General features: G+C 52.3%; 1 protein-coding gene and 1 pseudogene across 1 annotated transcript; one reads left to right on the top strand and one right to left on the bottom strand.

The window, feature by feature from the left end:
- The window catches only part of LOC129131840 (serine/threonine-protein kinase pim-1-like), a 155,752-nt pseudogene that overhangs the window by 119,331 nt on the left and 12,387 nt on the right, over window positions 1–24,034 (bottom strand).
- Window positions 16,170–17,604, top strand: LOC129131852 (olfactory receptor 14A16-like). The gene is made up of 2 exons (XM_054650842.2): window positions 16,170–16,246; window positions 16,806–17,604. The coding sequence occupies exons 1-2, from the start codon at window positions 16,170–16,172 to the stop codon at window positions 17,602–17,604; spliced, it is 876 nt and encodes a 291-aa protein (XP_054506817.2).

Below are 24,034 nucleotides of genomic sequence, written 5' to 3'. Positions count from 1 at the left end.
TGCTGGATATGGCAAGGAAGCTCCGAGCATATGCAGATGCTGTGCATGGCCCAACACATGCCAGAATTGCAGCGGTAGAAACACGTCTGCAGAACTTAGAGGATAAGATAGAGGAGAATCATAAGAAGCTCAGAGAGGAGATTAAAGAAGACCTTCTCCAAATCTCAGCAGTACAGATCAGAGGTTCTGGTATCCAAGGCAGACGTTCCCCAGATGGCCAGAGAAGGTACACCCCACGAACAGAGCTGTGGTTCTACCTGCGTGACTGTGGAGAAAATATGAGGAGGTGGGATGGAAAACCTACTGCTGTTCTGGCACGACGGGTGCGTGAATTGAAGGAAGCCACCAGAAAGAAAGCAGCTCCAGTTGCCCGTAGCCGAACCACCAGGTATGATGCTGATGATGCCACGTCTGATCCCCTTGAAGGAACATCCAAGACATATGCCCAGGGAAAGAAGGATAACCAGGCTTAGAGGGGCCCTGCCTCTAGCCAGGTAGAGGCCAGGGAAAATCGTGTTTTCTGGTCTGTGTGGATTTGTTGGCCTGGCACATCGGAACCACAAGAGTATAAAGCTTTGGTTGATACTGGCGCGCAATGTACATTAATTCCGTCGAGACATGTGGGGACAGAGTCTGTTTCTATTGCTGGTGTGACAGGGGGATCCCAGGATTTCACTTTGGTGGAAGCTGATGTGAGCCTCACTGGGAATGAGTGGAAGAAACATCCTATTGTGACTGGCCCAGAGGCCCCATGTAGTTTGGGCATAGACTACCTTCGAAGTGGGTATTTCAAAGACCCAAAAGGACTCAAGTGGGCATTTGGGATAGCTGCTGTAGAGACAGAGGGCATCCAGCAATTGAACACCTTGCCTGGGCTGTCTGAGAATCCATCTGCAGTAGGATGTCTGATGGGAGAAGATCAACGAGTGCCAATTGCCACCTCCATTGTGCATCGACGACAGTATAGAACTACTCGAGATGCTGTGATCCCCATCCATAAGATGATCCGTGAGCTGGAAAGCCAAGGGGTGGTCAGCAAGACCCACTCACCCTTCAACAGCCCCATTTGGCCTGTGCGAAAATCTGAAGGAGAATGGAGATTGACTGTGGACTACCGTGCATTGAATGAGGTGACTCCACCACTGAGTGCTGCCGTGCCAGACATATTAGAGCTCCAGTACGAGCTTGAGTCCAAGGCAGCGAGGTGGTATGCCACTATAGACATTGCCAATGCATTTTTCTCCATTCCTCTGGCAGCAGAATGCAGGCCTCAGTTTGCTTTCACCTGGAGGGGAGTGCAGTATACCTGGAACCGACTGCCCCAGGGGTGGAAGCATAGTCCTACCATCTGCCATGGACTGATCCAGACTGCACTAGAAAGGGGTGAGGCTCCAGAACATCTGCAATATATTGATGACATCATTGTGTGGGGGAACACAGCTGCGGAAGTGTTTGAGAAAGGAAAGGAAATCATCCAAATCCTCCTGGGAGCTGGTTTTGCCATTAAAAAGAGCAAAGTAAAGGGACCAGCTCGTGAGATTCAGTTCCTGGGAGTGAAGTGGCAAGATGGACGGCGTCAGATTCCTACAGACGTCATCAACAAGATCACAGCAATGTCTCCACCCACCAATAAGAAAGAGACACAGGCTTTCCTAGGTGCCATAGGCTTTTGGAGGATGCACATTCCTGAGTACAGTCAGATCGTGAGCCCTCTCCACCTGGTCACCCGCAAGAAGAACACTTTCCACTGGGGCCCTGAGCAGCAACAGGCCTTTGTCCAGATCAAGCAGGAGATCGCTCATGCAGTAGCTCTTGGCCCAGTTAGGACAGGACCAGAGGTGAAGAACATGCTCTATTCTGCAGCCGGGAACCATGGCTTGTCCTGGAGCCTTTGGCAGAAGGTGCCTGGGGAGACTCGGGGTCGACCACTGGGATTTTGGAGTTGAGGCTGCAGAGGCTCTGAGGCCAACTACACTCCCACAGAGAAGGAAATCTCGGCTGCCTATGAAGGAGTCCAAGCCGCCTCAGAGGTGATTGGTACAGAAGCGCAACTCCTCCTGGCACCCCGACTACCGGTGCTGGGGTGGATGTTCAAAGGCAAGGTTCCTTCCACTCACCATGCCACCAGTGCCACATGGAGCAAGTGGATTGCTCTTATCACTGAGTACGCCCATACAGGTAAACTGAATCGCCCTGGGATTTTGGAGGTAATTACAAATTGGCCCGAAGGTGAGAATTTTGGTGTCACAGATGAAGAACAAGAACCAGTGACACGGGCTGAAGAGGCTCCTCTATATAACCAACTGCCCCCAGAGGAAATACGCTATGCTCTTTTCACTGACGGTTCCTGTCACATCTTAGGGATGAACCGGAAGTGGAAAGCAGCCGTATGGAGCCCCACACGACAGGTTGCACAAGCCACCGAAGGAGAAGGTGGATCAAGTCAACTTGCAGAACTCAAAGCCGTTCAACTGGCCCTGGACATTGCAGAAAGAGAGAAATGGCCAAAGCTCTACCTCTACACTGATTCATGGATGGTAGCCAATGCTCTGTGGGGATGGCTGGAGAGGTGGAAAAAGGCCAACTGGCAGCGTAGAGGAAAATCAATCTGGGCTGCTGATGAATGGAAAGATATTGCTACCAGGGTAGGGAGGCTACCTGTGAAAGTCCGCCATGTAGATGCCCACGTCTCCAAGAGTAGAGCCAATGAGGAGCACCAAAACAATGAGCAGGTAGACCATGCAGCAAAGATAGGGGTGTCAAAGATAGACCTAGATCGGGAACACAAGGGAGAGTTATTCCTAGCTCGATGGGCCCATTATACCTCAGGCCATCAGGGCAGAGATGCCACCTATAAGTGGGCAAGAGACCAAGGGGTGGATTTAACCATGGACAGTATTTCACAGGTTGTCCATGACTGTGAGACGTGTGCTGCCATCAAGCAGGCCAAGCGAGTGAAGCCCCTGTGGTACGGTGGGCGGGGGTCCAAGTACAAGTATGGGGAGGCCTGGCAGATTGACTCCATCCCACTGCCCCAGACACGCCAGGGCAAGCCCTACATGCTGACCATGGTGGAAGCCACCACTGGATGGTTGGAAACCTACCCTGTGTCTCATGCTACTGCCCGGAACACCATCCTGGGCCTGGAAAACCAAATCCTGTGGAGACATGGTACCCCTGAGAGGATTGAGTCAGACAATGGGACTCATTTCAAGAACAGCCTTATCAGCACCTGGGCTAGCGAACATGGCATTGAGTGGGTGTACCATATCCCCTACCATGCACCAGCTGCAGGCAAAGTGGAGAGGTACAATGGACTACTAAAAACCCAGCTAAAAGCTTTGGGTGGGGGATCTTTCAAAAATTGGGAGCAGCATTTAGCAAAGGCCACCTGGTTAGTTAACACCCGAGGTTCCACCAACCGAGCAGGTCCTGCCCAGTCTGAGTCCCTGAATGTAATAGATGGAGATAAAGTCCCAGTGGTACGTGTCAGAGGTTTGTTAGGGAAGACTGTGTGGGTCAATTCTGCCTCGAGTCAGACAAACCCAGTCGTGGGGTTGTTTTTGCTCAGGGACCAGGTTGCACATGGTGGATAATGCAAAGAGATGGAACAACACGATGTGTACCACAGGGAGATCTGATTGTGGGGTGAGAATGACATGCAATATCACTGTTCTTGGATGTTACTGCCATTGTCTGTACATTAAACCATACAGACATGAGATAGAAGGAAATGTGTAAGTGTTGAAGGTCTGGGCATGTGGGAGATGGAGAAGGAGATGGGCAAGTGTCGAAGGTCTGAGCAAGTGATAGATGGAGCTTTGAGTGAGTAAAGTGAAAGGGGTGAAATCCTGCAGCTCTGTAGTATAGGGCATGGATTCAGTGGTCCAGTGTGGGGATGTGATGAGGGCATGATGGGTATTGCTTGTAAATTTTGGGGGAGCAGATGGAAATTTTGTGTGAAAAAATGAATGATGTGTGGTAGTATGTTGATGATATGGGGATAAGGGGTGGAATGTCCTAGGGTGACGTTATGATGCTTGTATCCCCATTCATGTGTTCTGTTAATGTTGGATATTATGTTCTGTACCTTTAAGACCGGCTCTGAAGAGGGAAAGTTTTGTTTTGGTTTTCTTATCAGCCTGGCGGGACACAGAGACTGCAGCTTTTGCTTTTTCTGCTTTTGCTTTTCGCTTTGCTCTCTCTCGCTCTTGCTTGCTTCGCTTCTGCTTGCTTTGCTCATTAGCTAGTTTAGCTAAACTGTCCAATTTCTTCCTGAACTGTTTCTCCTTTCCTTTTTCTGACCATTTCGAACCTGCTCTGGACTGGGACCTGGGAAACACCAAGATTCTGCACCTTGTGGCCTGCAGCAGCTGCCCCAGCGCCGGAGGGACTGAGAAGAGAGTGACCACCCCCCAAGAGAGACTTTCTGAATTGGTCATCTTTTTTCAGAGCGGTGTCATCCGGTATTGTTCACTTTACGTGCTGGGGGGTGCTGTACCTGTTAAATAAACAGGTTCTTTCCACTCCTCTCCGAGGAATCCTTCCAGAACCAGTTGGGGGGAGGGGCTGTGTGGGTTTGCTTACTGGAGGAGCCCTAATTTGGAAATTCTCCACCAAATTTGCCCTAAACCACGACAGCTTGGGAGAGCAAGCAATTCCTGGGAGGATCAAACCCTGGCCACAGGCTGCTTACTTGCTTTGGGTTGGAAAAGCCCTCCTCTACCAGCATATCCAGTAGAGAAGCACTGGTCTTGGTTTTGAAGATGTGCGAATAGGCTCTGAGCCCAGTGCCCATGGTGCAGGTCTCTTCCGCCCGGATTTTCTTGATGAATTTGCAAACCAGCTGTAGGAGAAGGGCAAGAAGCCAGGGATGTTGCAGGGAATGCTGCAAGCGCGGTGCCAGCAGGCCCAGCCCAGGTGGGGATGGCTGCAGGTACCTGCGCTGTTCTGCGGAAGAGGCCACGGGCAGGCTCCTGCTCTTGTGTGCGCTTCAGGGCTGCACCTGGCAAAGAGCGAGCGCAGCCAGAGCTGAGGGGCTGCGGGAGAGGCCGGAGAACACGGCCCAGCCCTGCGCTCCCCAGGCAGGGAGAGCCCCGGGATGCCCCAGGGGATGGAGCACGGCCCTTGCGGGGTGTCTGCCCAGCCCCTCTTCCGTCCTGTCCATGGGCATGGCCCAGGGGATGGGATGGGATGGGATGGGATGGGATGGGATGGGATGGGATGGGATGGGATGGGATGGGATGGGATGGGATGCAAAGGTGCCAAGCTGGCTGCAGGCACCAAGCCTGTGGCCCAGCTCTGCCACTCACCCTCCTGCGGCAGCTCAAACGGCACCACCTCTTTGGTTTCCTGTGCTGGGACAGCTGAAGGGCCTTCTTCCTCCTCTTCTACCCCCCAGGCCACCTTGGGCGCTCTCAGGGGTCTCTGCTCCATGTTAGTGACTGGATTTGTGGCTACTTGCAGGAGAGATGCCTGGGAAAAGCTCCAAGTCAGCAAGTCCTGCAGTTATGCCTGGAAGGCACCTTCAAGACAGAAGCCTGGGGAAGGCTACAGGACAGCAAGTCCTGCACTCTGGTCTCCAGGGCTCCTGCCACAAGGACAGGAGATTCCTGTCAAGGATTGTGGTGGGGCCTCGAGGGCACTGGTGGCAGGGATGGGAGATGCCTCTGGGGCACCAAGTGCCACGCTCTGCCCTCGAGAGCACCTGCAGAAGAGAAGCTTTGGCAAGGCCACGGGTCACCAAGTCCCGTGGCCTGGCCTCGAGCTCAGCTGCAGGAATAACGCCTGGGAAAGGCTGCGGGTCAGACAGGAACGAGTGTGCTGTGTGGGGGCTCCTGACGGCACCGCTCTGTCCGGTCCTGTCCCATTGCGTGCTCCGAGCACTGTGGCGTGGTCTTGTCACCGCCACTTCCTGTGTCACCACATATCACAAAGGGCCCTTGGACACCCATTCCATGGCATGGTGAACGTTCTGCACCGTGTCACAAAGGGCCCCTGCACACACTGCCCCCTGCCCTGGGGCCGCCCCCAGCCCAGCCAAAGTGGCTCAGGTGTGAAGAAATCCCTCACCCCAAATGTCTAAGACAGCCCAGCAGGCTCTTTAAGAACGGCTCAAACTGTCAGCAAACTCTGCCCTGCTCTGCAGGCTCAGGGCAGCAGAAGGTGCCCCAGGGCTGCCGATGCAGCCGCGCTGGGAGGGGCACAGGACCTTCCACAGAAGCTGGCACGGCCTCCTTGGGACATGTCCCAGCTGGTGGCCATCCTAAACCCACAGCTGTGACATGGACAGGGAACGTGTGGGCCAGGGCACGAATGCTGCTCTGACCCCTGGGGCCTGGGCAGCGCTGACATCAGCAGCTGTGGCAGAGTCCCTGCCCAAGCAGAGCTGCCACCCCCCGAGCCCTGGCAGCGCTGGTGCCCATCTCCTGCCCCAGAGACCTGTGCCCCCGGGGGGCTTCTGTGCCACAGGGAGCCAAAGCCCACGTGCATTGGGGGCTGTGCTCCTTCCTGCAGGGGCTGTTGGCAGCAGCACCTGGAGCAACTCCTGGCAACACTTGGTCTCTTACTCCATGCTGAAATTATTTTCTCATTGAAGTCATTTCCTTCAGCACAAAAACACCTTAGTGCAAAGGCACAGAAGAATCTGGCATTTAAGAATCCTCAGTTCAGGAAAGTTTTACTTCCCATTGCTCAACTCAAGTAGTTCTAAAAAGTTGCAAACTTCCCAAATTCATTGGGATGGCCTGAGATGGTGAAAATTGGAATTTTGCTTCTCTTCTCAAAGCAGCAACCATTTGCCTTAACATCATCCACTGAGAGTCACTTTACAGAACATAACACTACACAGAGGCAAACAAAAGGCCATTCTTTGGTTTGAAAACAGTTTCCTATGAACGGATGATAATATCTTAATTCTCTTAAGGAATAAAAGCTCTAAAGAAATTCAAGTCCACTCAGTGTTACAAAAGTAGCCCAAGCAAATGAGTAGATGGCAAAGGGGCTAATCCTCCCCCTGGTACAGATATCTAAGTGGCCAGTAAAGTACAGCTCTCCCCTCTTGTTCCCTGCAGGAGAATCAGGACCATGAAGAGTAAAAGTCACAGATATTCTTTCTGCCCTCTGTAACCAAAGCTGTACCAAAGCACAGATGCTGCCTTCAAACTGACTCAAATTCCAGCCTAGACCTCTCACCTTCCAGACAATGCCTTCTCCAACACCCACCAACACCAACCCCCCAAACTCCCACACAGAAGCCCTCAACACCCCACCAGGACCCCCAGCTGTCCCTGTCCCTCTGCAGAGCTTTCCCAGCCTCCAGCAGACGCCCTGGCTCCCTGCACGTGCCGTGGGCTGGCACTCAGGAGGATCTGCTCCAAGGCCTTCCCCGGTGGCAGCTCAGGCTGCCAGGCCTGTGGTTCCTGGATCACCCTTCCTACCAAGCTTTCCTGGGCACGGCTGTTCCATGGGCACCTCTGCGCTCAGCTCGGGCTGCTCCACTCAGCCAGGGCTGCTGGGAAAGGATCCAGAGCAGCCTGGCCAGCTCTTTCTCCAGCTCCCTCTTTACTCTCCAGAGAGGTAGAACATCCCATTATAACTGATTAACATAGGAAGTCTAACTTTTATGTTAAAACAACTGTAAAACACCAACTACCACAGGCAGGGTCTGAGGGCTGGAGAGAGGGAGCTGTCAACAGGGAGGGAGAAGGCAGGAGCTATGGGAGCTTCCCCAGGCTCAGCTGTGCCAATCATCAGCTGTGCCTGCAGCTCCAGCTGGTCTCCTCTGGTCTCCAGGTGGTCTCACCTTCCAAGGGACCTGGAGGTCCTCAAGAGACACAGGTTCTTCTGAGCCAGCAGATGGAAGTTGTTCTGCAGCTCTTCCCTCGAACATCACCTGAACAAATGTGCTTATGTGGGAGGGGCTGTTGTCTTCACTCAGGGCTTGAAGGGCTGGAAGAGAGAGGAACAGAGCCACGGTCACAACCTGGATGTGCAGGAATCCATGGAGACCTTTCTGCCAGGGCCATCCCACCCAGCCCTTGCCATGGCCACAAGAGAGGAGGGGCCAAGGGGATCAGCTGCAAGGTGCTGGCCATGAATCCCCTCACCCATGTCCCTGGAATCTCTGTGTGCTCTGCCCACGCCACCCCTGGTCCACACAAGGAGCGAAGCCACCGCAGCCGGGGCAGGGATTGCAGCTCCTGCCCAGGCACTGCAGCTCGCCCGGCCAGCCCCCGCTGACAGCCCACTGCCCTCATCACCCTCACAGAGGGCCTGGGGCTCTTCCTTCTGCCCCATCAGGAGCACCCCGGCCATCCCTGGAACACAGGCTAACCATAACTAAGGCTGCTGAGGCTGTTATCCAGTTTGCTTTATGGCTTAAATGAGGTGAGGAATTCATGGATCTTTAACTTCTGCTGGAAGGCAGACACATGGATTCAGAGCTATCACACACTAACTGTATGGTTTTGGGGTTACTTTAATAATGGTACCCACTGTAAGGAGATTACACCAGAGGAAATTTTCTCCCAACCCTTCACCCAGCTCTTTGGGTCTGCCCCACCAGTTTTCAAAGGTTCAGATCCACTCTAAATGCTAATGATATCATACAGTGGTTGGTGTTGCTGATAGGCCTGTTCTATTTAGCATTCAGAGATAAGGGAAGATTCACCTGGATAACCACCCTGACACCAACCCCAGAGACAAGGGATGCTGCTGCCCCAGAGCCTGACCCTGCCCCACAGCCCAGCTCAGAAATGAACCACCCAGACTGGGTGGGGGCTCTGGTGAAGGAGATGGGCCAGATGCTGAAGGAGCACATTTCCCCAGCTGGTGAGAAACCCTCCCCCTGCCCCAAAGAGGGAGAGTCTGATGGTGCAGCAGTGAACCCACAGATGTTACAACCGTCCAGGTTCCAGCTGAACTGCAAGGGCAGTCACAGCCAGCAGCAGTCACCCCTGTGGAAACAAGGAGGTCTAAGATGAAATCAGAGCACCCTAGATAAGGGTAAAAATGGAGGCCCCTCACAACCCACAGGGGAGCCAATGGTTGAGATCATCACTGAGTCCCTGATGTACAAAAGTCTCCGTAATCTGCACAAAGACATTGTACGACTGGGACGTGAGGCTTATACAACCTGGTTACTCCGGGTCTGGGACCTTATGGGTACAGGCCTGCAACTGGATGGTGGTGAGGCAAGGAATTTGGGACCCTTGACCCAGGACTCAGGTATGAATCAAATTTTTGTAAGAGAGCTAAGGTCCCTTTTTCTCTGGGAGCAGCTTTTATTGAGTGTCAGAGAGAGGTTTGTCCCCAGGGAGAGAATGCAGGAGCAGCACCATAGAATGTGCTGGAGGATCCTCGAGGAAGGGATCCAACAGCTGAGAGAAGTGGCAGTGTTGGAGGTACTCTTTGGGAGGCATGGACAGCATGATAATGACCCTGACAAGGTCAGTGCACAGGGCAAATGCTGTGGAGTCTGGCAAATCTGGGTCCATCTCAATACACCACCTTCACTGCAATGATTAATGCCGATAACAACCGAGAGACGGTGGGCTCTGTCACCAACAAGCTTAGAAATTGTGAGAGTGTGATCAATGGCCCCATGCAGGCTCCTGTCTCTGCTGTGATCAAGGCCCTAAAGAGGAGATGAGGTGTCGCTGTAGAGCACGACATGGCACAAGCACCAGGACTCAGATCAGAAGGCTGTATAAGAGAGATTTATTAAAGCAACAGGTTGCCTTTATAGCTTTACAAGATTATTAAATTTACTTAACAAATACATACACTGCCCATTGGTCATGAAAAATAAACAAAGTTCTCAATAGGTGAAAAGGAGCCGCGTCACTCTGTGAGCCAACTAAAGTCCTTATCTTGTAACTTTCTCTCTTTCTTCACGTTGCCATGCTGATAGCCTTGGTACCTTCCTCCAGAGAGATATGGGGCTTTCCTTATCTTCAGGAAGCCTTCCCTGGCTTACAGCAACAGCACAAAAGTGTCTTTCCTACAAGTCACCCTTTTAGTAGTTGACCCACACAAACAACTGCTAAGGAACTTCTGCAGGGCCCTTGCAAAAATCCAAGCAGACAGAGGATCCATTCTTCATTCACTTACAACTAACCAACTTCTACCCAATCCACAACACACACCCTCACAGTCTTAACATTCATGTACAAACAAGGCACATAAAAAAGAGATCTTCAAATACCATTACAGACCTCGCAATTTCCAGATGACACATTTGTAGCAGAATGACACCTTCACCTCTAGTCAAATAACTTTCACCCACACAGAGTCAGAGACCAAGTCATCTGCCTAGTCACCACTTAGGACCAAGTAGCATCCACTCAACTTTACAACTGGTTGCTGCTGTCATAATGGGCAACCAACCTAGTTGCTCCAAGTTTGGAGTTCAGCTACTAATTCAACCCCTCTGCAAAGGCAACACTTCTCCCTTAGGTACATCAAATTCCCCTATTTTTGGCATTGTTGGTGCCCTGCAAAAGGAAATGGTACAAGACACATTTCTCAGTACTACCAACCTCTCTGTAAGACAATTCAAGGAAAAGAAGAAAAAGTAACGCCCACTAACTTAAATTTTGTATTTTCAGGGTAAGCCTATAACTGCCTTTACTCTGTCTCAAATTACCATCTTTACCACACATTCCTTGAGGGTCTATGCTTCCATCCACCTAATAACCAATGCAATTGCCTACTCATTTTGCTTCCACTGTAGAACCACCCATCCTGTCCTTTCCTGTGTGCTCCAAATAAGGTTTAACACAATGGGCAGAGACAGCCAGATTGTGAGCCCTCTCCACCTGGTCACCTGCAAGAAGAACGAGTTCCACTGGGGCCCTGAACAGCAACCAGCCTTTGCTCAGATCAAGCAGAAGATCGCTCATGCAGTAGCCCTTGGCCCAGTCAGGACAGGAACAGAGGTGAAGAACGTGCTCTACTCTGCAGCCAGGAACCATGGCTTGTCCTGGAGCCTTTGGCAGAAGGTGCCTGCGGAGACTCAAGGCCGATCACTGGGATTCTGGAGCCCAAGTTACAGAGGATCCAAAGCCAACTACACTCCCACTGAGAAGGAAATCTTGGCTGCCTATGAAGGAGGTCAAGGGACCTCGGAGGTGATTGGCACAGAAGCACAACTCCTCCTGGCACCCCGACTACCGGTGCTGGGGCGGATGTTTAAAAGAAAGGTTCTCTGTACCCACCACACCACTGACACCACATGGGGCAAATGGATTGCTCTGATCACACAGCGTGCCTGTATTGGAAACCTGAATCGCCTTGGGATTTTGGAGATGAATACAAACTGGCTGGAAGGTGAAAACTTTGGTCTCACTGACAAAGAGGAGCAGGTACAAGTGACACAGGCTGAGGAAGCTCCACCGTACAACCAACTACCAGCAGAGGAAACACGCTACGCTCTTTTCACTGACGGTTCCTGTCACATTGTAGGGATGAACTGGAAATGGAAAGCAGCTGTATGGAGCCCCACACGACAGATTGCACAAGCTACCAAAGGAGAAGGTGGATCAAGTCAATTTACTGAACTCAAAGCCATTCAGATGGCCCTGGACATTGCTGAAAGAGAGAAGGGGCCAAAACGATACCTTTTATATCGATTCATGGATGGTAGCCAATGATCTGTGAGGTTGGCTGGAAAGGTGGAAAAAGTCCAACTGGCAGCATAGAGGAAAATCAATCTGGGCTGCTGATGAATGGAAAGACATTGCTCCTTGGTAGGAGAAGCTACCTGTGAAAGTCTGCCACGGAGATGCCCATGTCCCCAAGAGTCAGGCTAGTGAGGAACACCAAAACAACGAGCAGGTAGGTCAGGCTGCAAAGATAGAGGTGCCAAAGATAGACTTAGATTGGCAACATAAGGGGGAGTTGTTCCCAGCTCAATGGGCCCATGATGCCTCAGGTCATCGGGGCAGAGATGCCACCTGTAAGTGGGCACAAGCCCGAGGGGTGGATCTAACCATGGACAGTATTTCTCAGGTTATCCATGACTGTGAGACGTGTGCTGCCATCAAGCAGGCCCAGCAGGTGAAGCCCCTGTGGTACGGTGGGCGGGGGTCCAAGTACAAGTATGGGGAGGCCTGGCAGATTGACTCCATCCCACTGCCCCAGACACGCCAGGGCAAGCGCTACGTGCTGACCATGGTGGAAGCCACCACGGGATGGCTGGAGACCGACCCTGTGCCTCACACCACTGCCCAGAACACCATCCTGGGCCTGGAAAAGCAAGTCCTGTGGAGACATGGTGTGGGAGGATCTTCATCCATTCGTCCCAGGTGTCCATGGGGTTGGGTTTCTTACCTACATACGGGCGGTCGTTTGGTGACAGGGGGACTCCCACCAGGCATGTTAAGAGCGGACCGTCTACGCTTCCAATGGCCATGCAAAGATTGTCTTGCTTTAATGGCTTTGCCAAAGTGACCCAGATGTTTTGTTTTGGCTGAGGGACGATCCAGCCGGTGGTCACTTGGATACAGATGAGGGCGCTGATAAAGACGATGACAACGATGGCACTGGTACTGCTGTGGGGTGCCCTGGAGGGTGTCACAGAAAGAATCATACTTCTTTCCCACTGGGTAGTTTTCACTCATGTATGGTAAAAACACTCATTAGTTGACTTATTTTAAGACATTCTGAAATATTTTTAAGTTCCTCCTATAGTTCTTACCAACTCCTCCCAATCACGCCCTTCTCTTTTTTAAGGGAAGTTTGAGGGAGGGAAAAAGGAGCAGTTTCAAGAGGGGAAAGAGGGAGGGGGTAGGGATAAAGGGTCACTGGTAGAGGGATGGTGGAAAAGGCAGGGGTGTGTCTGCGTTTGAGATTGACATGGATGTTATCAGTGGGATGTATCTACGTGCAAAGAGTGTCCTTGCCACAATGTTTGGATATATGAATTTCTTTTTTCTTCATCTCCAAGAGAAAGCTGCTTCTGTGGCATGGTGGGAGAGGGAGCTGACTTTGTGTTCATTTGAGGGGTCGTCTTCAGATCTGTGGTCTACTGATAAATCTTCTGGCAATCCACGGGGGTCCTGTACCTGTAGAAACACAAGCATATCCTCTCCCCCACATAATGAGAGGGTGTGGCCCTTCAATAATTTTAGATTCATGATTCTGGTCAAGTACTGGAGGTCTTTCTTTGAGGTGTGTGTACATGTTGTTATGAAAGTGCCTTAAAACAGGGGGGTTTGGTTCTTTTTGAGAGGAATTCATGAAATTCATAGCATAAAGTACTTTGCACAGTCTGTCTTGTATAGAGAGAGCCGGGGGCTGTGTACAAATCACAAATGGGACGGGGCTGCTGTGGAACGTGCCTTGAGCTGTTTTATTTTCCAGCATCAGTCTCATTACATGGTTATGACAATGGGAAGATGCCAGCAGCTCGTGTCCTTGGCAGCAGACAAAGAACACAGTGTTACAACTTACTTTATAAGTTTTTTGACCAATCCCACAAAACAAAAGCATATTGACAGTAGTTCTATCCAACCACGATAAGCACATGTAGCTTTGGTTAAAACAATGGTTGCTTATTTTGAATACAATACCTGCTTGTAAGCCTTAAAACACAATGCACAGAGCTCCATTATTAAGCTTCAAACTTCCTAATATCTTGCTAGAAAAACTTTTCTGTAGCTTAGAGAGTTTTTCTAGACAAGCGTTAATTCACAGACCATTGTTCTATTTGTCCTTGCTTTTCTACTTTTTCAATAATTTTTCTGCTGACCAATCTCATGGCTACTGCTTAGCTCTAATCAGAGTCCTACTGTCTCTGAGGCCTGCCTTTTGCAGCTTTCCCAAAAACCCTCTGATTTTGTGGATTCCCACACTGAACACAAGTTCAGCTATTTTAAATCAAATGCTCACTGATGTAGATAGTACTAAACATGGCACACTGCAAAATAGATCTGCTATAGATTTTTTGCTGTTAGCACATGGACACGGGTATGAGGATTTTGAAGGAATGTGTTGTATGAATCTCTCTGGCCAGTCTACATCCATCCACAGGAAACTCAAACAACTACAAGACAACATGAAGAAATTGACTCTGAATGATTGGGGCTTGGATGAATGGTTTGAGGGATGGGGAATAACGGGATGATTGAAGGATACCTTAAAGGGAGCTTTGTTATTACTAGTAGTTATTATTATATTGCTTTGAGCTATTCCATGCATAGTGAAATTGGTGACCCACCTGGTAGAAAATACAGTGAAAAGGGTTTGGCTGGTGCAAGAAGAAGAAGGGGGAGTTGTAGCAATGTATCTGAACAACTTAGGCCACACTGTGCACCAGCCATATTGCTTGTAGTTCTTCTTATCAGAGCCCTCTGGAATTCACCAAGGTTACTAAGACATAAACTGTTCTAAATGAAGAAAGAAAATGCTGAGAAACAGAATACCAAGACGACAAGAACTAGATAACAGAGGGCTGTGAACCACCTGGACTGTAACCAATCACATACCCTGAGAAGTGAGTGCAGAACACAAGGACAAGAGAGAGGCACCAATGAAGAGCTGCGTGATCAGTGTGTGCAGTAGAGTTAGAATGCATAAATAAGTGCATAATGTAAACAATCAATGGCTTCAGCTTAATCATATTGATTAGTGGTATGGGAGTCCTGTTTTCCCACCAAGGGTGCCTGGGAAGGAGGGATGGTTCTTTTCCATAAAAAGGAAAGCACTGAGGCAGGAGCAGGAGACAAGTGACCCTTGCAGGCCTGGGGCCTCATGGCCTCCTTGTCCCTGCTCAGCAGCCTGGCAGGGGCCGCCCCATGCTCCTGCCCTTGGCATTGCACATCCCCACATGCCAGTGCCCATCCCAGCAAGAGCCCTGAGCAAGGAGGGAGGGACAGCATCTGCCTGGCCAGGCCCTGGGGCTCAGGCCTTGGCCCTTGGCATTCCTCAAACACATCCAGCTTTGCTCAGCACCAGAGACACCTTGGCCTTGTTTGTACCCAGCTGTCATCACTGCCTCCAGTGTTCTGCTCTACCTGGAACCTGGGGACTCTTTCTTAGTTGTGTCCTTCAGTGGGACCTGTTAAAACTTCAAGAAACTTCAGAGTTTCAATTTAATTTTGAGTTCTTGAGAAGTTTTCTGAAGACTCTCTCAGGGACTGAGTCTGATGTAAACAACACCAAATCCCCAAGAGGCTCATTAAAGTCCTTGTGCTGTGTCTGTGCTGCTGAGCTTTAAAGGAGCTTTAAAGGAGCTTCCAGGGCCAGCTCCTCTCCCAGCCCAGCAGGGCTGAGGGCTCTGCCTGCAGGCACTGAGGGCACAGGAGCCAGGCAGAGACAGGCTGAAGGCAATCAGGATTGGGAAGACATTGAGCTGAGACTCCACCTGGGGAAAGATCTTCACAGCCCTGTGCATGGTGAGTGTGTGGGTGCAGGGCAATGTCCCCTGTGCTCCTGGAGGGATCTCCTGAAGCCAGCACACCCCAGAGCCTGGGGGATGTGTCAGGAGGACTCTCCCAGTTTCTCTGTGGCACAGGAGGAGCAGGGGGAGGAGGAGGAGGAGGAGGAGGATGTGCTGCAGAGCGGGGCTGCCCTGGGCACCGTCAGAGGGACAGGGCAGGACGGCTCCTGCTGCCAGGGACGGCTGCAGGGGCTGAAGCTGGGGCTGCAGCCATGGCTGCCCAGGGCTGTCCTGCAGAGAAGCTCCTGCAGCCCTCAGGGCTCTTGGCCAGCCCAGGGCATGTGCCACCTGCCAGGGGCAGCTCTCAGCCTGCCTGGCAGCTCCCCATGGACGCTGCAGGGGAGAAGTTCCAGGTGCAAGGAGCCACCCCCATCAGGGCAGATTCCTCCTGCTCTGGAGATGGTGCTGCATGGCCAGGGCTGCTCTCAGCTTTCTCCTAAAGGGAAGGGAAAGGGGCTGTCAGCTTTGGCTGTGTCCCTGAGCCTCCTGCACTGTCAGCCTGGGCATCAGCAGATGGGCCTCAGATCTCCCTCAGAAAGTGCCTCCTCAGCCTCCTCTCCCTACAGACAGCAGCAGCAGCACCTTGGCTTGCAGCATCTCTGTTTGTCTGGCCTGCCCTTAAGGCCCTGCTGCCAGGGAGATGCCCCTGGGCAGTGCCCTGTGCTGGGAGGGGTCTGCAGGGCAGAGCTGAGCCCCCAGGGCTGGGCTGGGCTCTGGCAGCACTGGCATGGACAAGGCTTGGATAGAGAGAAACAGCTCCCAGCAGGCACAACTCCAGGCAGCAGAGAGCCAGAGCAACCCTTGGTATCCCGTCCTGTCCAGCTGCACAGGGAAAGAGAGAAGGGTTTGGAGAAAATTAGTTCTAAACTGGAGTGTTCAAAAATTCCACTTCATTTTTCAAGAAATTTTTAAGTGCAGGCACCCTGAAACAGACGAGTTGTAATGATCAAAGTACTCCTGGGTGAGGACTAGCACTGACTGTACTGGGGCACAGGGAGCCCTGTTTTCCCCCTGGGCTCCCCAGTGTTCAGCCTGAGAGCAGTGCTAAAGATGAGGCAGGTACTCAGCAGCACAAACTCAAAATGAGAAATAGTTTAGCCAAATTTCCTCCCCGGAAGAGAAATGATTTTGCAGAGATTCCAAAAAAAATACATAGAATTAATTCAATGAATTTGATTGAACTTTGTCAATGTCCTCTTTCAGCAGTCCACAATGTCCAGAATGAACAAATGTCCAACAGCAGCTCCATCAGGCACTTCCTCCTGCTGGCATTGGCAGACACGCGGCAGCTGCAGCTCCTGCACTTCTGCCTCTTGCTGGGCATCTCCCTGGCTGCCCTCCTGGGCAACGGCCTCATCATCAGCGCCGTAGCCTGCGGCCACCACCTGCACACGCCCATGTTCTTCTTCCTGCTCAACCTGGCCCTCAGCGACCTGGGCTCCATCTGCACCACTGTCCCCAAAGCCATGCACAATTCCCTCTGGGACACCAGCACCATCTCCTACTCAGGATGTGCTGCACAGGTGTTTCTGTTTGCCTTTTTCATTTCAGCAGAGTTTTCCCTCCTGACCATCATGTGCTACGACCGCTACGTGTCCATCTGCAACCCCCTGCACTACGGGACCCTCCTGGGCAGCAGAGCTTGTGCCCACATGGCAGCAGCTGCCTGGGCCAGTGCCTTTCTCTATGCTCTGCTGCACACAGCCAATACATTTTCCCTCCCTCTGTGCCATGGCAATGCCCTGGGCCAGTTCTTCTGTGAGGAGCCCCAGATCCTCAAGCTCTCCTGCTCACACTCCACCTTCAGAAAAATTTGGATTTCATTGCTTGGTGTCTGTTTAGGTTTTGGTTGTTTTGTGTTCATTGTTTTGTCCTATGTGCAGATCTTCAGGGCTGTGCTGAGGATCCCCTCTCAGCAGGGACGGCACAAAGCCTTTTCCACCTGCCTCCCTCACCTGGCCGTGGTCTCCCTCTTCCTAAGCACTGGGTTTTTTGCCTACCTGAAGCCCCCCTCCATCTCCTCCCCATCCCTGGATCTGGCCCTGTCAGTTCTGTACTCAGTGGTGCCTCCAGCCCTGAACCCCCTCATCTACAGCCTGAGGAACCAGGAGCTCAAGGCTGCAGTGTGGAGACTGATGGCTGGATGGTTTCAGAAACATTAAACTGATGGCCAGTTTTTGCAAGTCACTTATAATAAAACTCATATTTGATACTTCTTGTTGGTTTCATTTTGGAGGTTTTTTGTCATTGTTTTACTTTTATAATATTGTCCCAAAACAAAACCCATTGATTCTGCCATACCTCGTTTTGTTTCTCCACACCTTCACTGTGACCCACAGACTGTGTCAATGAGGACCTGTGCCCTTGTTGGCTTTAAACAAACTAAAGTATCTTCCAGCAAAGTTCTCACCATAGATGCCCCTTTTGTTCCCTTCTCTGGAGCTGCAGCAGCAATGTCTGTGTGCAGAGCTGGGGGCAGGTTAGGGTGGCACAGAAGCCCTGCTCCTGCTGGCCACACCATTCCTGATCCAGGCCAGGAGCCATTGGCCTTCTTGCCCACCTGGGCACACTGCTGCCTCATGTCCAGCCTGCTGTCCATCAGTGCCCCAGGTCCCTTTCTGCCTGGCTGCTCTCCAGCCACTCTGTCCCCAGCCTGTAGCACTGCAGGGGTTGTTGTGGCCAAAGTGCAGGACTCAGCACTTGGTCTTGTTAAACTTCATCTTACTGGACTCTGCCCATCCATCCAACTGTTCCAGGTCTATCTGCAGAGCCATCCTACCTTCCATCAGATGGACACACACTCTCAGCTTAATGTCATCTGTAGATTTACTATTGAAAGACACTACACCTTCATCCATGTTGTCAATAAAAATACTGAACAGGACTGGCCCCAGCACAGAGCACATAGGGACACCACTGGTGACTGGCTGCAAGCTTGATACAGCAGTATTCACCACCACTCTCTGGGCTCAGCCATCCAGCTACTTGTAGGTGTTTTGTTAATACCTCTCCTTCTTTCATGGAATATTTAAACACTCAATAATTTAATGGTCCCCCTGCCCCAGGCAGCCTCTGACCACCACATCTCCCTCCAGCCCTTCTCTGTGACCAGCAGGAGACAGAGCTTTCCTTGGCAGTGGGAATTGCAGGAAACCTCCCCAAGGTGCAGCTTGGAAGGTTCAGGCTGGAGCCGAGGAGAAAGCAAAGTCCCTCGCAGGGCAGAATGTTGGTGCTGGAGGTGTGGCAGCGTGAGGCTGGGCCATGGCCGGGCTCTGTGTGCCAGGAGCCGGCAGCGCTGGGTGCAGGGAGCCCAGGGAGGGCACAGAAACGCTGGGTGAGAAATGCTGGGGGACAGCGAGATGGGCGAGTGCAGCCGGCCAGGGCAGAGGAGCAGCACGCCCAGGGACCACAGCCTGCAGGACAGATGGCCAAGGGCTGGGCAGGGCTGGCAGGGCCACAGGCAGCCAGGCCTTTGTGCCCTGGGCTCGGGCAGCGCCTCTGGAGGCCCCACAGGAGGAACTTTCCTGGCAGGGGCTGCACTTTGCTTCTCCCTCGGCCTCCCTGGGGAGGCTGGCAGGGGCTGCAGGTTGATGCCATTTGTCCTTGCTGCCCCTCACATCCCCCTGGCCCACCAAGAGCCCCGAGGCAGCCGTGAGGGACAGGCCCTGCTGGCCCAGGCTGGGCTCAGGCCTTGGCCTTTCTGCTTCCTGCAGCCAAGCCAGGCCTTGCTCAGCATTGCAGTTCCCTGCTCAGAGCCTTGGGCTCCCTGCAATCCTGGCCTCAAGGATCTGCTCTCACCAGGCCCTGGGCAGCCTTTGGCCCTCCCTGCCCTCACTGGGGCCCAGCCATGCTCCAAGGCACTTGGAGTTTTGCTGCTGATTCCTTGAGCAGCTTCTTCATCCTTCTCTCTGTGCCTGAGGCTCCTGGACCCAGACCCAAATCCACCGTAGGGCTGATTAAAATACAGAAAGCCCTCAGGAGTTCTTTGTCTCCCTTCCATTGCCTTTGAGTCTCCAGGGATTGAGCAGTGATTGGAGTCAGTTTGGAGTTCTGTTCAGGAGGGAGATTTCAAAGTGCACATCATGATTTTTGGTTTTAGTCAAGGGAATATTTTTTTACTTTTAATTTCAGAGAAGAGGGGATGAAAGCATTCCCCAGGTGATCTTGGTGGTGAATGTCTCCTTAGGAGGTCTGGGCACTCAGAAAAGAATGAGCCCCTTGCCGGCTGAGCCTGTTTGGACAAGCTGCTCCGCACCCCCAGCCTCACCATGTCTGACATCGCCCACCTGGGACGGACATCCCTAAACATAAAAAAAAATTATTCATTTTTCCTTATAAATAAAATGTAATTATTAATAAAATGATAATTATATTATTCTGATAATATTATTCAATTTTAATTACCTAATTTGTATATTTATATTAAAAAATCGATACACTTTTAGCAACCAAGAAAATTATTGGTCATTCTTCTAAGTAACACATTCCCTTCATTAATTCATTAAGCTCTATTGGGTATTTATTTCTTCCTCTTTATGGTAACTAATATTCTTTGTAGACCTTTTGCCATCATTTTTATCATCTTTTTTTTCGCATATGGTCAAGAGGAGGCACTTTGGGGTCCCTGGAGACATTTCTGGGGCATATTTGGGGCAGTTTTGGGTCTGGGGAGGGAATTCAGAGAGAACTTGAGGGTCTAGAGGACACTTGGGAGAGCCGGGTGGGAACTTGGAGGGGCACTCAGGGATTCGGAGGGACAGTTCGGGGTCCGGGGCAGAACTTGGGGGTCCAGGGGGGCCCTTGGACGTCAGGGAGGGAATTTGGGGCAGCACTTGGGGGTCCGGGCGGGTCCCTGGGGGGCTTGAACGGGGCTCTCTGGGGCGCGGGGGTTGATGGGAGTTGTAGGCGCGGGTCTCATACGCTTTAACGGGGCCGCAGAGCATCACGGGAGTTCGAAGCGCAGCTGCAATGGCTCTCGGAGGGGCGCGGGGCATGACGGGAGATGAAGTCCTGGCTGAGATAGTGCCGGACGTGCGCCGCGGAGCATGATGGGAGCTGTAGTCCCGGAAGTGGTAGAAACGCGATGTTTGGGGGTCCGGGAAGGCTCTTGGGGGACACTTTTGCGTCCGACCCGGGACTTGAGGTCCTCGGCGGGAACGTAAACGGTTCAGGAGCCCCTGGGGGGAGCTCGGGGAGCTCTAACCAGGCTCTTTAGGGCGCGGGGTACGGTAGGAGTTTTAGACGCGGGACTGTGTTCTGAAGGGCTCTGGTGCCGCGGGGGATGAGAGGAGATGAATTCCCAGAAGTGGCTGTACCGGGCATCTGTGGGCTTGGGAGCACTCAGGGGGTCCGGGGACGCTTCTGAGGGGCCCGAAAGGGCGCTGAGGGGGCACTGAGGGATCCTGGAGGGTCTGGGGGACACTTATGGGACAGATGGGGGGAGATCCCGGGGTTCAGTGCAGCGCGGGGCATGACGGGAGTTGTAGTCCCGGCTGCATATGGGCTGTTTTCGACCGCGGGGCATGACGGGAGTTGTAGGCAAAAAGAAAAGATGGCGTCCACCTGGGCACCGCCCTCAGGCCCGGATCCCTGGCGCTGATTGACTGCTGCTGGTGATGGGCAGGAGCCTCAGCAAATGGGATGCGGTGGAGGTGGGAAAAGCCCATTCACCCTCCTTCAGTCCCTCCCAGTACAGACCAGTATAACCCCAGTAAAGCCCACTTCATCCCAAGTTGAAATCAGTACAACCCCAGTGCCCCTCCAGTCCCTCCCAGTACAGCCCAGTCCCTGCCAATACAACTGAGTTCATTCCCGGTCCCTTCCAGTTCCCCCCAATGTCATCCACAGGATGCACCAGTGTCCCCTGTTTGTCCCAGTATCACTCCCAGTATGTCCCAGTCTGTCTCAGTGCACCCCCACAGTCCTTCCCAGCCCACCCAGATTCTCCCTTTAGCATTCCTCATGTCCCCAGGTTGTCCCAGTCCTCCCCAGTGTCACTCCCAGTATGTCCCAGTGTCTCCCACAGCGTTCCCAGTATTCCCCAGTATGTCCCAGTCCTCCCCAGTGTTTCCAAGGACAGTTTAATTTCTCACCGTGGCCGTGGCAGCCAAACCCAGCAGTGGGGTCAGTGCAGTGCCCATGGCCACAGCCCCTTGCAGTGGCCCAGTGCAGCTTGGGCTGATGATCCACCCTCACAGCTGGCCCAGGGCAGCTCTGCAGTGGCTTTGGTGGCACCTGGGGCTGGCACACACCTGAGCAGTGTGTCTGTTTTCAGTGGGGAAACTCAAGAGTTTCAGATTGCTTCAAAAAATACAAAAAGTGAAAACCCCTCTTAGGCTGGGTGCAGCCAGCTCTCCAAGCACAGCAGGTCCCAGGGGAGTGAGGACAGACAGGATGGGGCTGGGCAATGTGGAGCAAGGTTGTCCACACTGGGTCAGAGCTCCAGGCACAGCTTCTGTGAGCAGGCCAGAGCTGCTGAGGAGAGACCCTGGGTCAATATCAATCACAGAATGCTGAAACTACCTCTGGTCTAAAGAGAAATAAAATAAAAATACATCATTTAAAATAGGAATGTCTATTTCTGACAAGTTCTTTGAAATCTTTCTCCATCACTGGACTAGGAAAACTTTAATGACCCTCTCAGGGCTTAGGTGTTGTTTACATCAGACTCAGTCCCTGAGATACTGTTTAAGAAACATCTCAAGAACTCAAAGATAAATTTAGACTCCAAAGTTCCTTGAAGTTTTAATGGGTCCCACTGAGGAACACGACTGAGAAAGAGTCCCCAGGTTCCAGGTAGAGCAGAACACTGGAGTCAGTGATGACAGCTGGGCACAAACAAGGCCAAGGTGTCTCTGGTGCTGAGCAAAGCTGGATGTGTTTGAGGAATGCCAAGGGCCAAGGCCTGAGCCCCAGGGCCTGGCCAGGCAGATGCTGTCCCTCTCTCCTTGCTCAGGGCTCTTGCCGGGATGGGCACTGGCATGTGGGGATGTGCAATGCCAAGGGCAGGAGCATGGGGCGGCCCCTGCCAGGCTGCTGAGCAGGGACAAGGAGGCCATGAGGCCCCAGGCCTGCAAGGGTCACTTGTCTCCTGCTCCTGCCTCAGGCCCAGGCCCAGCAGCCATGGCCAAAGTGCTGCCCAAGTTGGCTCTGGCAGGGCTGTCTTGCAGCTGCTGCCCATGCCTGTGCCCTGTGCAGCCCAGGCTGTCCTACAGGTGTCCCTGCCCTGCGCCTCTGTCCCTGCAGGCTGTGGGCATCCCCCGGCTGCCCCACCTGGCTGGGCCCTTCCTTTGCTGACAGCTCTGCCTCCTGCCTGCCTCTGCCTGCCCACACAAAGCCTTGGACTGACCCAGACTCCTTCTGGGGAATGTGGGGCATTACAGCTCTGCCCTGGAAGGGAAATTCCTTTCTCCTTGTGTCCAGTCCGGATCTCCCCAGCGGCAATTTACATTAATTTTTTTCTTTTTTTTCTCCCTGATTACTATTATGTCAAAAGGATCCTCCATCTCTGAAAGCACCCTTCAGACTTCCCAGGCCTCTCCTCTGCTGTCCTCAGTCTCCACCCCACTGAGCACAGATCTCCTCTGTCCCTGTACAGTGCTCATGTGCTTGAGGCCATGGCTGCCTGGACAAGAAGGATGGTTCTTTTCTGTAGGGAGGAAACCACAGAGCCACAGGGTTTTGAAGGCAGATCAGAGGCAGTCATCCGAGGCCAAGGCAAGCCAGACCTGTCTGTCCTTGCTGCTTTTGTCTGAAAGCAACCCTTGGATATTTGGTGAGTTTCGGAAGTGGAATTCCATTTCAGCCATGAGTGCTTGGACCAGAATGACAGTTCTTCTCCACAGGAAGGAAAGGGCAGAGCCCCAGTGTTTCAAAGGCTGATTAGAGGCAGCCCCAAGGAGGCCAAGGCCAGCCAGACCTGTTTGTCTTGGCAGCGTTTGTCTGGGAGCTGTCCTTGGATATACGGAATTTTGGAGGCGGATTCCCAGTTTTGGTTATTGACACCTGCATTGAAAGATGTTCTTTTCCATGAAAAGAAAAGCACACCCACCCTCCCCCCCATTGTTTTGAAGACAGATGAGAGGTGGCCCCCAACATGCCAAGGCCATCCAGAGCTTTCTGTTCTGGCAGGTATCATATGGGATAATCTGTAGATTTAATCAAATATGGAGGTAGAATCCCAGTTTCAGCCATGAACCCCTGGAGGAAAAAAGAGAGTTCTTACCCACAGGAAGAAAAGCACACAACTGCAGGGCTAGATGAGAAGCAACCCTCAACATGCCCAGGTCAGCTGGACCAGTCAGGCCAAGCCAACCAGAACTGTTCCATGTTCTTGGATCCCTGGAGCCCTGCAGCATCACAATGTTCTCTTGGTGTCATGAGGCTCCTTAGTATCACAAGAGATCTTTGTTTCCATAAGGCCCAGCAATACCACAATGGTCTCCTTGGCTCTGCAGCGGCACAATGGCGCCTTGCTTCCATGAGGTCTTGCAGTGTCAAAGTGGTTTCCTTGGTTCCATGGAAATGCACAATGGCACAATGGCCCCTTGGTTCTATTGGGCTCCCCAGGATCACGATGGAGCCTTGGTTCCA

This window comes from Agelaius phoeniceus, chromosome 33 (genome assembly GCF_051311805.1).
Source record: "Agelaius phoeniceus isolate bAgePho1 chromosome 33, bAgePho1.hap1, whole genome shotgun sequence".
Taxonomy (NCBI): Eukaryota; Metazoa; Chordata; class Aves; order Passeriformes; family Icteridae; genus Agelaius; species Agelaius phoeniceus.
Note: the sequence above shows the minus strand (reverse complement) of the source record. Positions and strands in the feature narration are given on the sequence as shown.